Below are 16,196 nucleotides of genomic sequence, written 5' to 3'. Positions count from 1 at the left end.
GGGAATCAAGACCAGAAGACAGTTTTTCTTACTGCTTTCATCAAAACAAGGTAATTATGAAGACAGACACCTGTGCAGGCAGTATTCAAGAAGTATTTTCAATCTAAGTATTCAAATTGAAAGACAAGAAGTTTCTTGATAGGATTCTTCTTCACTAATGATTTTCAAAATCTGTTTTCTCAGCTCTTACAGTGCTAGAATTAGTTTATGCTGCCTACAACTACACTGTGTACAAATGGAAGTTAGTATCACAACGATTTTTAATAAGTATTTCCATGACAAATGCTTACTTTTCATGAAACTCAACATTCAAGCTATACAAATACCAATTTAAAGAGTACCTCAATTTTTTTATTTGTTCCACACTCAGGCTAAAAGCATCCATAATTTCCGATTTACCAAATGGTAAGCAAGACTTAAAGAGCTATAAACTAAAATTCAGCAAATATACATATATAGGTGATAACTTTCTCTAATGACTACATAAACACTTCAAAATCAATGTTCTATAAAAAGCTGTTTTACATGTTAAGCACCTCATTTCACTAACAGGTGAAAACTGAAACTAAACCACGTACGAATCTGCTGTCAGTGGAATTGCACACTCCTGTGCTGCTCTCAGACATGAGGTAAGTGTTATCAATCGCAAGAACGGAGCGCTGGTTTCCAACTCAGTGGAACAGCAGTGGCGAACATGCTGGCATAAGCGGCGACATTCAAATATATGAACCGAGTATGTACGATAGCAAGTCAATTGCTACAAGCAGCAATGGAAGCATCAAAGCAGCATTAACAGGGGAAACTTTTTCTAACTGCACACAAGGCATTACACACTTTTTATTTTCTTGTTCAGTCAAGTGCCCTATGTTTAATTTCTTAAGTCATTATTATTCTATCCCACTCACAGACCCTTTCAGAGTAAACTTGGGAACCTTCTCAGCACAAATTCTTTCATTTAAAGGAGGAAATCAGTATCACCTTTTTAAAAATACACAAATAGGTCTTAATGATATTTGCTTCCAAAAATAAAATTCAGTGCTGAAATATGCATGCCATCATCTCTATTTTTTTAAAATGTTGCTTCTTTGCAAACTACCAGAAGAGTGAAGCGCATGGACCCAGAGAATGATTCTACAACTCTACTGCTCTGAATAATATGTTGTGACAAGCATATCAGTTTTATTTACAGCATCTTTCTGAAATTCAGAGCATCAAGAAATGACATTTTTATCTCACAAGCAGTAATAACAGAATTTTCTGAATATACATGATTGAAGACCAATGCTTTTATCAAAGTTAAGAATGTCACAAAATCTTTGCACCATTCACAATCAAAGGTGTCATAGTAAAGTAAGCCTAAATGGAAGGACAATTCATTTCCTGTAACATAATTTGCCTTCAGAGTTCAAGTCAGACGCTGAACTTGATGAAACTAAAACAGATGTGCATGAAAGATACGCACTGGCGAAAAAAAGTGTTATATTTTCGAAAAAAAGGCTTATTTGAAGATTAACAGAAGGCAATTGGCAGGCTGTCTTCTCAATGTCACTGCAGAACTGAGTTCTACGCCTTCAAGTCTACAAAAGCCATGACATTACCTGCTTCTCCCCAAACTCTGCAGTAGCAGAACAACTGCAAGATTAAAGTTTCTCTTCTAGGAAACAGGTACTATCACCTCAAATAGCTCACTGACATACAACAGTTTCAGAATATGAACATCATGTTTAACCCATCAACACCATTACCAACAATTACTTTAATCATTACAGCTTGAGGCTGAGATGATGTCTTTAAAGACTTTCCAACAGGTCAGAGGGGCTTTTAACAATTTCCAGGAGATGCATTAAATTGATCAATTGGACATCCAAGTGGCAATACCTTGTGATACAGTCTGCTGTAACAAAGAAAGCTGTTTAGATGAGTTCATGCAAAGACTCTTGAGTCAATGAGGATGGGAGTGAGAAAAGAGCTTGGCAACTTACCCAGAGCAAAGTACTCAAGCCCTAAAGATAAGTGAAAATGAAGGGACAAGGGAAAAGGAATAAGACATGGGAAAGAAATATTAATCTATTTTTAAAAGGAAATGAACCATTTAGCTTCCAAAGGTGAAAGTTGGATAAACTGAGCCAATTGGGTAAAACCTAAACTACCCAATGTCAAAAACTAAATGCTGCTAGGATTAGTCTCCCAAGTAATTTTCTCCAGTGCTCTGAACCAGTTTCCTCAGCGTGCTGTTTTTACAGAAGTAAGTAACAATTAGAGGAAATGTTTTAAAATAAGTAAGCCACCATGTGTTTGCAGCAGGGATTACATTTTATAGCCCACAAAGGACAACATACATCCCTGGTTTTCTGAACAAATACCAATAACACCACAAGCTAACCTATGAAACTCAACATAAGACACCTAAAGGAGTAATGTACATATACACACAACTTGCCTCAAAGAAAAATTATATTCTGGACTCTGACAGAGCCCTGAAACACATGGGTTTTTAACTTACAAATACCTGTGTAAAAAGCAGGTTAAGTACAAACGGGTTTCCTATTTACACAGCTGAATTTGACTTAACACCATATCTCTCTAAAGTACAATTATTTTGGGCTGTTAACAAATAGCCATTAAATTGTCTGGATAAGCATTTTAGTCTAGCCACTGCATTTCCATCATAAGACGTAGATTCTAACAAAACCCTGTACAGTGTTCCAAAGAAAGTGTACTAATAGCTTCCCCAGAAGATGCCATCAACTCAGCTGGGTAGCAAAGGCCAGGAGTTTGCATGGACCTTTCTCAAAGAGTTTACAGAACCCAGGAGCAGCATCTAGTTTAGCATACAGAAAACATTCTGACAATACTCCATGTTTTCCAAGATGCACTGTTGGTTCCTTTTATAATTTGAAATCGCTTTTATTAAGCCATACTATTAAATGTATGGAACAGTAAAAGCATTCAGAAGTTAAGCCACTTTCAAAGTCCAAACCTAACCATCCATCTAATTATGAGTGAGTCACTGATCAGTGACTAGACAAAAGCTTTAAAACTCACAGTGCTTTCAGAAATTTTGATCATGCCCACAGAAATTCTAGAACACCAGAGACAGAACTCAGTAATACAAAAAAAAAATACCAGAAATACTGTCCTGGGTTGAGGTGGGATAGGGTTAATTTTCAGAAGAAGCTGGGAGAGGGCACAGCCAGAGTACCTGACCCAAACTAGCCAAGGGAATGGATATACCATACCATCAGGTTCCAGGTGGTGAGCAACTGTATTGGGTATTCTTATTAATATTTTTTTTTCTTGTGTTGTATGAGTAAACCTGTCCTTATCTCAACTTACGAGGTTCTGCCTTTTGTTCTTCCAATTCCCCTGCCCATCTCACCACCAGGAAGGCTGAGCAAGCAGCCACGTGGTGCTCAGTTTGCCATGGGTCCTTAACTCAGCACAGTCTTTTAAAAAAACTAATATCAAAAGGTGGCTTGTAGTAAGTTTGGCATTTACAAAGTCAAGGAAGCACATTTCAGCTTTCCCAGAACAACAGTTCAAACCAAAGGGTGGGACTCCGCAATGCTTTAAAATCCAAGTCATAGAATCAGGAAGAATTTTTAACACAGAAGATTTTTGTAGCAGTAATTAAAACAAACATGCTGGATCTTTGCAGAAGGGCAATGCTCCAACAACACACAGATCAACAAAATAGTTACACAAAGGCAAATTCTTATATGCTAAAATGTCAGATATTACTATCACTTGCTAAATATTAGTTATTTCCTCACTTGTTCAAGTAGATTAAACCAGTATTGCTGAAAATGTTTTCAAGATAAATACAAAACTTACAGAACACCAAGGTCTGAACATCAAGATATACCACGGTACTTGTTTTTCTACTTTGAAGGTCTAGTATCAGTTTTATCTGTTCAGTTCTATGTTTAGTTTCACTTAAACCAGAAACTAGTCTCTTCTTCATTTCTACTGTTTGTACTGCAACTGGCACAGTAATTATGAATATTCTCATTTTGATCTGTTCAAGAAATTCTACAGCACTCTCTACGACCTTGCTGTATGTACCACCACAGCTATTGTTTTTCTTTTAACCACACACAAGATAACTACATTTGAAGTTCACTAACTGCTTCACTATATATGGATGTAATGAAACTACAAGCAAAAAAGATATGGCATCTAATTCAAGCACAGAAAAGCTACACAGAAGTTTGGCTTACACAACGGAATCACACTTCAGGATGCACACACATATTGCAGCTAGTTCCTTGGCAAAGTAAGCAAGGCTTAAATATTAAGAACTAAGTTATGGTGATAAAAAACCACTTCAAATGAAGCAAACTGCACGTTTTCATCAGGGAATAAAGTATATAACCAAGCATTTCCATGTGTTGCTCTAAATTAATTCTGTAACAATGAAGCAGGAGGTATGATTTGTTAAGTTACATATCCAGTCTTCTGTTGAGGAGGTTTGTTTTTACAGAGTGAAATTTTAAATTCAATCAGGAATAGTCTTTAAAAAAAATAAGTATATATCTGCTGTGTCAGCCCTTAGCACTGCAATTATGCCCCACACACTCTAGCACTCATTCATTCACTTGTATGCAAAGATATTTAAAATATGTAAATTTATATCCTACTCTCCCTAAGAAGAACCCAACTTACTGAATAAATATCTATACAACAAACTGCAGCTTTGAAGAGCTGTGAAACACACAAAAAAACCCAACTTTCTTATCAGTTATCCAAGTAGGACAAGTTCAAGATTATTTACATACTTCAGGCTTTTCACCTTTGATAGAAAAATTAGAAAACCTAAGTTAACACTTCATTCTATTCAAGTCCAAAACTTACTTTGCACAGACTAAGAGAACTGATAATACTTGCTCCAGCTCTTCCTGATGTATTTATGGAACTATCTCAGAGCTCCCTCACATTCTTCATTCACTGTGCTGCAAAACTTCGCATGCTGCGGAGCAAGTGTCCAACAAAGCACCTCCAAACATCACAGAGCAGTCAAACTCTTTACAGGCTATTTAAGCTGCAGTTCTGACAGCACAAATCATTTGGTGCGCTTTCTGAAGTCTGAAGTTTCACACATGGTTTGCCACCATTTAAATAAGCCCACATTATATTAAGAGTGCAGCCTGACAGATAATTATTGATTCAGTGACCTGACATAAGTCTAAAACAAATACTCAAAAACAGAAGCCTTCAGGCTGCATCTTCCAACTTGATATTCATTCTACTGGGAGGTCTCCCTGCCTGTGGCAGGGGGGTTGGAACTAGATCTTTAAGGTCCCTTCCAACTCAAACCATTCTATGATTCTGTGATTTTAATCCATTTAATCAAACTCATGCAGCTCCCTTAAGCAGGGTACAAGACTGAAAGCAGACCTACACTTACTTTTTCCCTCTCAAAAATGTATCACGGGAAAAGTGGTCACGGACAAAATAATTTAGAGCTTCCCTCATGTTCCGAAAAACAGGAGAAATTTGGTAGTTATTTCTGCAAAACCCTTAAATCTGAAAGTTTTAAGAGTCTTCAAGGAGAGAAAACATACCTGCTATAGGCACATATCCAACTCCTTGCTGATATACAGTGGGCATCAGGACCACTGGCTGGGGCTGCATCATCATGGCAGCTGGCAAAGACTTGAGACAAAAAGCATAGATTAGAACAGGTTAGAACTACTCAAGAAATAGAAAAAAATAAACCAGCAGTGAAAACATTTAAAACAGTATTTGCAAAAAAAACCCACCACATTGCAAATCCATGTTCAATATTACAATGTGACTAAGTGCTAATCTATATTCAGCAAAATCTCTGGCAAATTAACTGAACTACCATCCCATTTTTGCCTGTAAATCAATATAAACACATGTCAAACTAGCTTTTCGCAACAGTCTGATAATATTTGCTACTGAAGTTGTTACTAAAGCAAAGTTATTTTAAAATATGTGTTTAATCAGCTTTCATGCCTTATTCTTGTGAAATGAATATACAACATATTGACGGCAATTAGAGCAAATTTGATTAAAAGTAGTATACTGCTCCTAGAAGCAAATTTTAGTTCAAATCAAATATTTTTGGGGTAAACCACTACTTAAAACAAAAAATCAATTAAACTCCATTCCCTTTTACTACCATAACTCCATTTCGACCCTAGAAAATATTAAAAGGTCAGATTCTATGTACAGTACATTCACGGGCTGACAGTTCTAAAGGTTAACTAGAAACTTGTTTTTCCTAGAGGTAATGGAACAACTGTTCCGCTGTGGGGCAGAATGGGAATTTCTAACAGCAGGGAACATCTGTTTCCCGGTTGTACGCTCAAAAGCAACCTGGGACTTTTGATCATAGTAGGAAACACTGAGGGCTGCATGTGCTACACTTCCAACAGCTACTTAAAGGTGACAGACGAGAGAATAGTCCATGAGTGTAAATCAGCAGGTCACAACCAAATGAACAAGAATAGAATTAATAATAAAGTCATCAGAAAGAGAACCCACACTATCCAAGAAAGATCCAAGACAGACAAGAGATTCAATTATTTTTGCTTTTAAATTGACATGAATTTCTAAAGATTTAATGATTATTCTAAATAATAATAATTATTAAATTAGAAATTACAGTGGATCGTTTGACTGAGGATTCCTTTTTTATAATTCTATTAGCATGAGAATAAGCTGAATTTTTGTAAAAGCAAAACCAGCTAAATCAATACCCATATATCACCTCACCAAAAGGTTTCTACTGCCTTAACTAATATTTTTGACTGCTATTCCCAAAGTTAATGATTTTAAATGCTAGCACACAAACACCCAGTAAGGTACAATTGAACTAACTACTTCTGTCTAACACACCTCTCTCCTACTACCCAAAAAGCTTCTGTCCCTTTCTCCTCCCAAGCCACCCTTGGCTTACCGTGTACGACATAACCAGATTAATCATTCCTTCCTTGTCATCACCCTGCCTTCCGCTCAGGCTATACCATTCATCCTCCACTTTTCCTTGTTTCAGAGACTCAGGAATTGTAATGTGTGTCCAAGCGATGCGGTCATCCATTGAAAAAGCCCGCTGGAACATAATTTGAAAAATATTATCAAGTTAATTGTCCTAAAAAACCCCCAAAACTTAAAATTATCCTTGACTAACACTTCCTTCAGTTTTAGGCTATTTAATTTTGCCAATTTTATTTAAGTTATTCCTTTTGAAATTACTACAGTATCGGTAAATACTTTAGCCATCTCCTTTCCAACAAGGATGAATGATGCTTTAAGTGGGATTATAGATTGATTACAGATATTTAATAATAAATTAAAAACGTGAAGCAAAACACTTCCAGAAATACAACATACTAGTATCAGCAGAGTTTGTGTCAATCTAGCGTCATCATACCAGAGGCCATTAAATGAATGTAAACAACTGTTTACACTGCTACGACAGGCTATGAACTCCAGCAATTGAGAGCAGATACAAGTACTGGTCTGCCACCCCTGTTGCAGCAATGGAACAGACTCTTCAACCAACTCAACTAAACCCACAAAACAGCATCCAAAAGCCTCACGTGTGCAATGACCACACAGCTGGTGCAGTGACAAGTCTTACTACATGAGAGGCAGCAAAAAAAGGCAAACCACAGACTTTAGCTTCAGTTTTAGCCTCTCAGTTTAAATCGTTCAAGAAGGTATGTTTGTGCTAAGTCCTGAACTGGAACAGCTGAGATGGCGGCACATATTCCCTGCTGTCAGCAGTAACAACATCTAGCAGAACAACATACTGGAATTCAAACTAGTACTCTTCTAGAAAAGCTTTGTAGAATAGATTACCTACCAGAGCTGTTAATCAGACCCATTCAATCTCCAAGAAAACATTCAGAGGTTAGATATCTATTACCACTGTGTCTTAAGTAAAGCACAGTCAAGTGCCTACATGCCCACTTGGAATGAAACTCAGGCAAGTATAGATTAAGTTATGTTGCTGCTAATACATCGTAGCGACTACACACAATCTATATTTGACAGTTTTATTCTCAACATTTCTGAGCTTGGGAAAGCTTCCAAGCTCCTCCTGGGTTAGGATAACACTGAAGAACTTCTGAATAAAACAGCATTGTATAAACAAGCTACTTTTTATAGGGACAGTATAGAATGTAAGGCTGTTGGGTGTTTTGATAGCAAAGAGGAGGAGTTTAAACATCACTCTAACATTTTTGTTGCTCTTCCTTTGCAGTGAACCCTGCTAAAGCCCCTTAACAGGTACCAAAGGAAAATTAACAGTTCTGACATTCTTGGGGAAGAGGGAAGCCTTACACATTGCTGCTCTTGGGATTCCAAAAAATTTTCATGGCCTCCCAGAAATCATAGCTAAAAAGCAGCCTTTGGTAACTCAATCCTTTTTTGCAAGATCCCACACGAATCTCAGTCCAACCAGGAGATGGGGAGGGGGGAAAAATATATATATAGTTCTGACCTCGTCAAATATCTCTAGATAAAAGGAGTCCACTCCCGGGGGTACGGTGCACTGAATGACTTTGTTCCAGCGGGGGTTCTTGGCTCCGTTATGTGCTGTTGGAGTTTCATACACAGCATACCCCAGCCGTATTCGACAGTATGGATCCATGCGGGTCATTCCATAGTTCTTAGCCAATTTTGCCTGGAAAGAAAAGAAAGCCTGTAAGTCTGTAATATTTACATGCAGTTCAGAAGTTAATTACTATTAGTTCACAAAGATAATCAGATATTGAACAAAGGACTAGATTCAATTACGAGGTAGACAGGAAGGAAAGAAAAAGAAGAAAAACAGCATTCAGATTAAACCACAGAACAGCCAGGGACACCATTAAATGTCTGGGAGACCTTGAAAAGGGACCCTCTTTTGTAACAGTCTGCTGTAGCAAACACACATCTTCACCTCAGCTAAAATAAGTCACTTCATACCAAACCAAAAGATACCCATTTGCAAGGAAATACTAATACATTCAATTTTTTGCCTCAGTGTCTGCTCTCCAACACACAATCACAAACTTAATGTGAGAGGTCACCTGTCCTCTTACACTGATGTACTTCTAAAGGATGAAATACAGAAATCCAGTAGCTTCAAGAACATCACACAATAGAAAAGCAGTTCAACTGAGGTAAAGTCCAGTAGATCATACTTTTCAAAGTGATTAAAAAAAACTTAATTCAGCGTGTGCATTTGGTATTCCTTAATTCAGTGGGCAACTAAAGTTCTGTGTGACTATAAAAAAAGATGCTGTGTAAAACCAGAAGATATCCAACATAGTTTTGCTGTAACATCAGAGGAGTAGAACAAAAGAAGATGATGCCAGTCCTGAAGACAACACCAAGTACTGTTGCACAGCTATGCCAAAGCAGAAATCAGACTTTTTGGACATGCTGTTTCTCTGACCTACACTAAGCAGCCTACAGTTCTTTTTATAGTAAGAAAAGTGACAAAATATGGTGCCTAGCATGCCTTCCACCTACAGAACATTTAAAGAACTGGAACAGTTGAGACTTGCCTAAGATCTAGTCACAAGGGCTGCCTGGAAAGCCCTTTCCTCCTTCAGGGCACATGCTGGTTCAGTAATTCGTATGCTAGAGCTGGTGAGAAATGTCTCAAACTGTTCCTTGTAAATGTGGGCTTAAAGTAGGAAAGCTGGCACCGAAATGATGCACTCTCTAGACTCTGAAATCCTGACATTAAGCAGTTTACCATAAAACTTCACCAAAGGAAAAAAGAGCATATAAATTGTCTGGGTAGTAATTTAAGAGGACACAATCAACCGTGCTTAGACAAACTCACCACCATTCCTATATATCTACCAGGAAAAAAAAAAAAGCAATAAATTATCTTCCAAAAAACACTTTCTGATCTTCCACTAGTTTATGAGTAACAGAATTAAGGCACACTGCTCTTTATCAACACATTTAAAAACAAAAGACCTCAACCAGCTTTTCATGTTCCCCAGGTTAACTACGCCGTGTTAGTCTCCTATCCAGAATACCACACGCCTCAATACACAGCACAGATTCCCACTGTGTTCTCACATAAACTCTCAGACAGGTAGGGAACACTAGCTCTTGGGAGGGTTGTCCTGCCGTTCAGAGGGACCCTGACAGGCTGGAGAGGTGCATAGACAAGAATCTCAAAGTTCAACAAATTAAAACATTCCGTCCCTGAGGAAGAATAACCACATGCACCACAAGAGGCTGTGGGCCAACTGGTGGGAAAGCAGCTTGGCAGAGAAGGACCTGGGGGTCTTGGTGGACACCAAGTTAGAAATAAACCAGCAATGCATCCCTGCAGCAGAGAAGACAGACAGCATGCTGGGCTGCATTAGGAAAGGCACAGCTAGCAGGTCAATGAAGATGATCCCTTCTGCTCAGCACTGGTGAGACTGTATGTGGAACACGGTTCTGTTTAGTTCCAGGCTGTGCAGTAGAAGACACAGGTGTACTGAAATGAGTCCAGCAAAGGGCCAAGACAACTAAGGGTTTCACAGAACCACAGAATGGCTGAGGTTGGATGGGCCCTCTAGAGACACTCTAGTCCAGCAAGTTCTGACTGTCTCCATGGACGGAAGCTCTACAAACCCCCTTGGGCAACATGTCCCAATGTTTGACAACTCTCATAGGTTTTTCATATGTATTTAAGTAGGAGTTTGCTTTATTTCAATTTGTGCTCATTATGCCTCTTGTCTTCCCTCTAGCTAACACTGAAAAGAGCCCAGCTATCTTCTTCATAAATACCTGATGGCAGGGGCTACTTGATGATTCCCCCTCAAGACTGTTCCCCAGCTCTCTCAGCCTTTCCTCAATTAAGGGACTGGCCTCCAGGGTGGACAGGGCTAGCGGTGGGATGAGGTTTGGACAGTGTATACTCCAGAGGTCCCCTACAACCTCAACTATCCTGTGACCCCACAACAAGTGGTTACCTACAGCCACAGCACCAGGAACAGCCATTAGGCTTTATTCTTCAAGCAAGAGAAATATTCTCTCTTGTCTGCACAAGCACCTAAAAATAGACGAGGACTGAACCTGATAAAGACCAGTATCAACTCCCATCAGTTCACCCATCCAAACAGGAATCTGGATGTTTCTGTACATAGCCACTCAAAGTGACACGCAAACCTCCTTCTTGAGCACTGTACTGTAGGTCCCCTTATCTGCTCCAGGAATTTCTACTGTCTATACCAACTGGATCAACACCCATGACAAAAAGCACTTTCAGCTGTCCATGCAAACAGCCAAAGATGAAGAAGCTACGGAGTAGCATACAAGTTGGCAGAAACCACCAGGGAGTAGTATGTCTCTTTAGAGAGACATGACATGTTGTTTGATAAATGTGTTGTTTTCTCGTAGCTCTGAGGTTGAACCTGAATCACCTATTCCTAGCTCTGGAAAAAAAAATTATACTAAAGTTTCTAGCACTATGCTCCAAAGTGGTAAAGCTTTTCTGCTGTTCAAAGTTGCAGAACAAGCTTCCAATCTTACACTTTCTGAACACAGATTGGGAAACTCCTCAGAACTAGAAAGAGGGCTGCAACTGAATGCAATGAATGAGTTCAAGTGTCTAGACCTTAGAAGTAATACACTTTGAAAAAGCACCACCGCCAGTTTTCAGAGGAAGCGTACCTGCTGTGAAGGAGCAAACTGATCACTGAAAGACATAGAAAGGAAGGATCAGTGCTGCTTTCCTGAGAGGCCCTATATAGATTTACTCCCCAATAAGGGCCTCACCATTGAAGCTATAACCATATGCCTTGGTGCTAAAATTAAGGCTAAACATCTCTTTGGGATGTTTTTAGAGAATAACTTGAAAACAGCACTTGTAAACAGATGAGGTGTGTTAATATGAAGAACATCTGGTATGCCAATATAGATAAACAGAATTGTGTTAAGACAGGCAAGTTTTAAAACCTGACATCTTATGCCTAGTGAATGCAGTAACACAGTACTGCCAAGAGATAAAAGAAAGGATAACAAGGAAAAAGAGGAAGCAGAAAATAAAGAGCTAGGACTACGCACTTATGACTAATAAGAAAAGCTGCAGAAAGCACTAGGAAAAACAGCAAATGCATTAGAGAAAATGGGAAAAGAACAGAGCAGTCACTTTAGGAAAAATATGTAAGGCCACTGCAATTCCCAACAATATTCTCAAAACTGTTTATGTCTTCCAATATGAAGTGTTTCTACAGGAAAACTTAACTGAAGTTTTCAGAAAAAAGTGTTCACTGTACAAAGCCCAATAGTTTATTTGATTATGTGCTATAATAGCAAGGTTTACAGGAAATTGCTGCAGCATGCACAATGCAGCTATGGAACACAAAACTGGAAAAAAGCTGGTGTACAGAAACATGAAGCTACAAAAAACTTTAAAAATTACTCATTCCTATATATACAAGTAGTTGTATGTACAGGACATTTAGTAACAAACTCCAACATAAAATCTTTTAGTGGGCACCAATCAAAAAAAGGTTAATTTATTAACTGTACAATTAAGTAACTGTAATTAAAGATGGTACAATTTTACCTGTACAATTAAGTAATTGTAATTAAAGATGGTACAATTTTACCTGTACTACAGTAATGCTGAGTCTGCCTACTGTACCCATAGGTCCCCCATACTGTAGCTGCTGAGCTGCCTGGGCATCCAGCTGGATTTGCTGTTGCTGCTGTGTTGGGGTAATGCGAAGAAAATCTTGAGGAAGCTCACCAACGTATACCTTAAAAAAGAAAAGAAAGAAAAAATCTTCAGTCTTCCACTTCGATAAAGACAGAAGATAAATCAAATAAAAACTTATTTTAGCAGGATTTAGTCTAGTTTTGAGAGCATAAACAAAGAACTAATTAAATGACAAAACTGCCAACTCATGTAGAGAATGTTCTCATACTCACTTTCAAACACACTAATTGCCAACGTAAGCCTCTGAAAAAGAGTAGGACATACGCAGCCCAGGCTGCTCTGGAAATAAGCATTTAAGTAGTCCATACAAAGGTCAGAGCTACCAAGTTTTACATTCCATTCATATGACACCTGATGGCACCCAGTTCTTTCACTTATTCGTCACTCAGGTTGCATCCAACCATTCCTGTGACAAGACAGCACCTGCTTTCATTTGAAAGGGTCACCCTCACAGTCACCTTCAAGACAGATCATAAAGACAATGTCTTCTATGAACCAAATCCTTCAACATAATTAAGAATCCTCCAACGTAACAAAGATGCCCTAAAGCTCTTCAAATATTAAGCACAGCTAGCCTGCAACTAACTGTAGGGACAACGTAGGGACAAAAATCCCACCATACTCAAAACAATAATGGAGGAGTTAAAATATAGTCTATCACAAGAATGAACAATAATGAAAAATTCAAAGTAGAAAAACGTTAGAGGAACTGTCACATGTGCCAATATGAATCAGCAGTCACCATGTATTTTCCGTTAGCTTTATGGTAAAAGAAGGGAAAGTTTCTACCTATTGCCTGTCAATCCTATTAATTACTTGTCAATTCTACAACTCGGGTTGTTTCCAGGTTTTAAATGCTAAGCAAACATTATCAATAACACATATGGAGATCGCCCCATTACAATAACAGGCATACTATCATGACACATTTTAAAAGGCAAATAAAGTGGCATAGAAAATTTATAATTAAGCTGTAACCATTTCCATTGTCCATAGAGCTGCTTACATATTTAACACACAACTGTTCACCACATCAGGACAAGAGACAGTGCAGTTTCCTACGCTGCTATCCCAGGCAAGGTTACTCAGTGGTGTATCTGGCGGACGCTTGCCTACAGAACATACTTTCAGAAGTTAACAGGCCTCTAGGACATAGCTTTTGAAGATTAGACAGCACTTGCATGCCAAGATTGCATCTTGGAAATAGCAACTGTCATACAAAATTTGATTTGGCAAGAGCTGCAATATCTGTCTGAGAGCCTCAGCATCCTGGCAACAGTAGGCGTTACATGCCAGAGAGGAAGTTTATCAGAAAAGCTAAGGAGGAAGTGCTGAATGCCTGCTGCTAGGCTATGGGGAGGGAGGGAGAGAAAAGAGGGAATCCGTTTTGCTTATGAGCATCTTAAAATTTTACAATATCTTAGGTAGCTTGTTTCAAAAAGTGGAGGGGAAAAGGGAAGCAGTAAGGGAGAAGAACAAACTAAAAGATAGCACTAATAATAATTAAAGAAAGCTTATTTAACTTGGGCTGAAAATTAGACAGGGTCTTGTAACAGCCTTCTCATTAGGATACACATTAAAAAAAAAAAAGTATTATCAAAATAAAACATCATCCATTTTGGAAAGATTTGTAATGGCACCAGAATCAGCAGGCAACGGCATTTACAACACAGCAGGTCTCCTCCAACCCTTGACCTCCAAGAAATTTCAAATCTAGTACTATTAGCATCTCTAAGAATAGACATCATTAAAATTTCCCATAGTCAGAAATGGTGGCTGCAGCCCCAAAATGACACTCTCATATATGCAAGCTCCCTCTGTCAACTTCTCAGAAAACAGGAGAGCATATTTTGTCTCAACCATCTTAACAGGGACATTGGGAAGCTTAATTCATTCACAACAAGTGAAAAGTCTAATAGTATCTTTAATTTTTTTTTAAATCACCCAAATACCACTCCAAAAAAAAATATATTCACTAGTCTCTGTACTGAGGTCCAGAAGGGACAAACAAAATCTGTAAGGGAGACCAAAGTTTTTTCACAGCATCTAACTGAATGACCTAAAATCAGCTTATCTCACACAAAGCTACATTCCTATCCGGGAACTGCGGAGTAGACATACACTGGAACTGAGAACAGACAGTATCACTGAATTCTCAGAAGATCTGAGTGGTAAACCCCTCCAAAGGAAGAGTGGGGAACAGGAGATGCACACGCTCTCATCTTAAACGTTCAGCTCTGAGATCTGGTACTCGAGTCCTGGCAATATAGTCAGTATAATATCTAGGAGAGATGCTTTTTCAGGAAAACACAGTAAGTTCTTATGCTAATTATCAGTTGATTCCATATTGATGCAGACAAGTCAGTAGTGTGCAATCTTTATCTGTAAAGGAAACAGACCAATTTATGTCTTCTTCAAAGCATTTAGATGCAGGCACGTAATTGCCACCTCCAAACTTGAATCAAAAAATAAAGAGTTACATAACCAGAGCTCAACCACAGTTTTTGTTTTTAAAGCAAGGAGAATATAAGCGACAAGCTTGTATCACTAATCTTACTCAACACCCACCTTACATCAAATGCACTTCCCTCTACTGTAACAACATTTTAGGAAGAATGCAAAATTCAACCCTGCTCTACTAACTGTAGAACAAAAAATTTATTCCATTTTATATTTGGATTTTACTAGAAGTTGCTTTTCAAGCAAGACAGCAGTATGACAGTGCCATGATAGAACTACAATTTTTAAGACAAATGTTGAGCGGGCATTCATAAAAATAATGCTGCCTTGCAACTACTTTCTAATAAACTTTGACAGCATTGCACATCAAAAATACGCATTATCTAGAAACAGAATAATATTGCCCTTCCTATCTCCTAAAACCACCTAAGAGCTAGTTTTGAGGATCCTCAAAGTGAAATGCTGCAGGTATAAAAATTGCATTTCAACTTCTTCAAATTGCAGGCAGTGTGATGTTCTACAGCTATTCCAGCTAACGAAGGACTGGGCTGTCTCAGTCTCATCCCTGTCTCTCCTCACCCCCATTTCTTGTGCAAGATTAAATGGTGCCAAGGGCATTGTAAAGGACACTAGTGCAGAAGGCTGACCAGAAGAAAATTAAAGAAGGTAAAGGGAAATTTAAAAAAATTAAAGAGGTAAAGGGAACAGGAGGGAAAGCCATCAGAACCCTCACCTGGCTAACTGATCATGTGAGTACTGGTAATGACATAAGGGAGGGGAAGGCAGTGCAGGGCCAGGGACAGCCACAAACGCCCTGACTTACCTTACGCCAAGACATGACTCGTTCAGGGAACTGTTACTAAGGTTTCCACGACAGCAGTTACCAAGAAACTCTGATGCTAGGTTTCAGAGCTCTAAATACCTATCTACTCAAAACTGAGTTCTAACCATTCTCCTTTAAAGAGCTTTACTGTTTTAAGAAAGAATGAGAGAGAATTTTGAACTATTATTCAATGTTTTGCACACTGAAGAAAAAATTGGG

The 16,196-nt window shown here is 38.5% G+C and overlaps 1 protein-coding gene across 1 annotated transcript in view; it reads right to left on the bottom strand.

The window, feature by feature from the left end:
* The window catches only part of TOLLIP (toll interacting protein), a 19,121-nt gene extending 3,129 nt beyond the window's left edge, over positions 1-15,992 (bottom strand). The window contains exons 1-5 of the mRNA XM_010075897.1: positions 15,978-15,992; positions 12,585-12,734; positions 8,477-8,659; positions 6,929-7,081; positions 5,565-5,655 (exon numbers count right to left, since the gene is read on the bottom strand). Of these exons, the coding sequence (XP_010074199.1) occupies positions 5,565-5,655; positions 6,929-7,081; positions 8,477-8,659; positions 12,585-12,734; positions 15,978-15,992 (592 nt within the window). The remainder of the gene's footprint in view (positions 1-5,564; positions 5,656-6,928; positions 7,082-8,476; positions 8,660-12,584; positions 12,735-15,977) is intronic.
* Positions 15,993-16,196: the final 204 nt, after the last annotated feature.

Source organism: Pterocles gutturalis, unplaced genomic scaffold (assembly GCF_000699245.1).
Source record: "Pterocles gutturalis isolate BGI_N339 unplaced genomic scaffold, ASM69924v1 scaffold3658, whole genome shotgun sequence".
NCBI lineage: Eukaryota > Metazoa > Chordata > Aves > Pterocliformes > Pteroclidae > Pterocles > Pterocles gutturalis.
The sequence above is the reverse complement of the archived record's forward strand: the minus strand, read 5'-3'. Positions and strand labels throughout refer to the sequence as shown.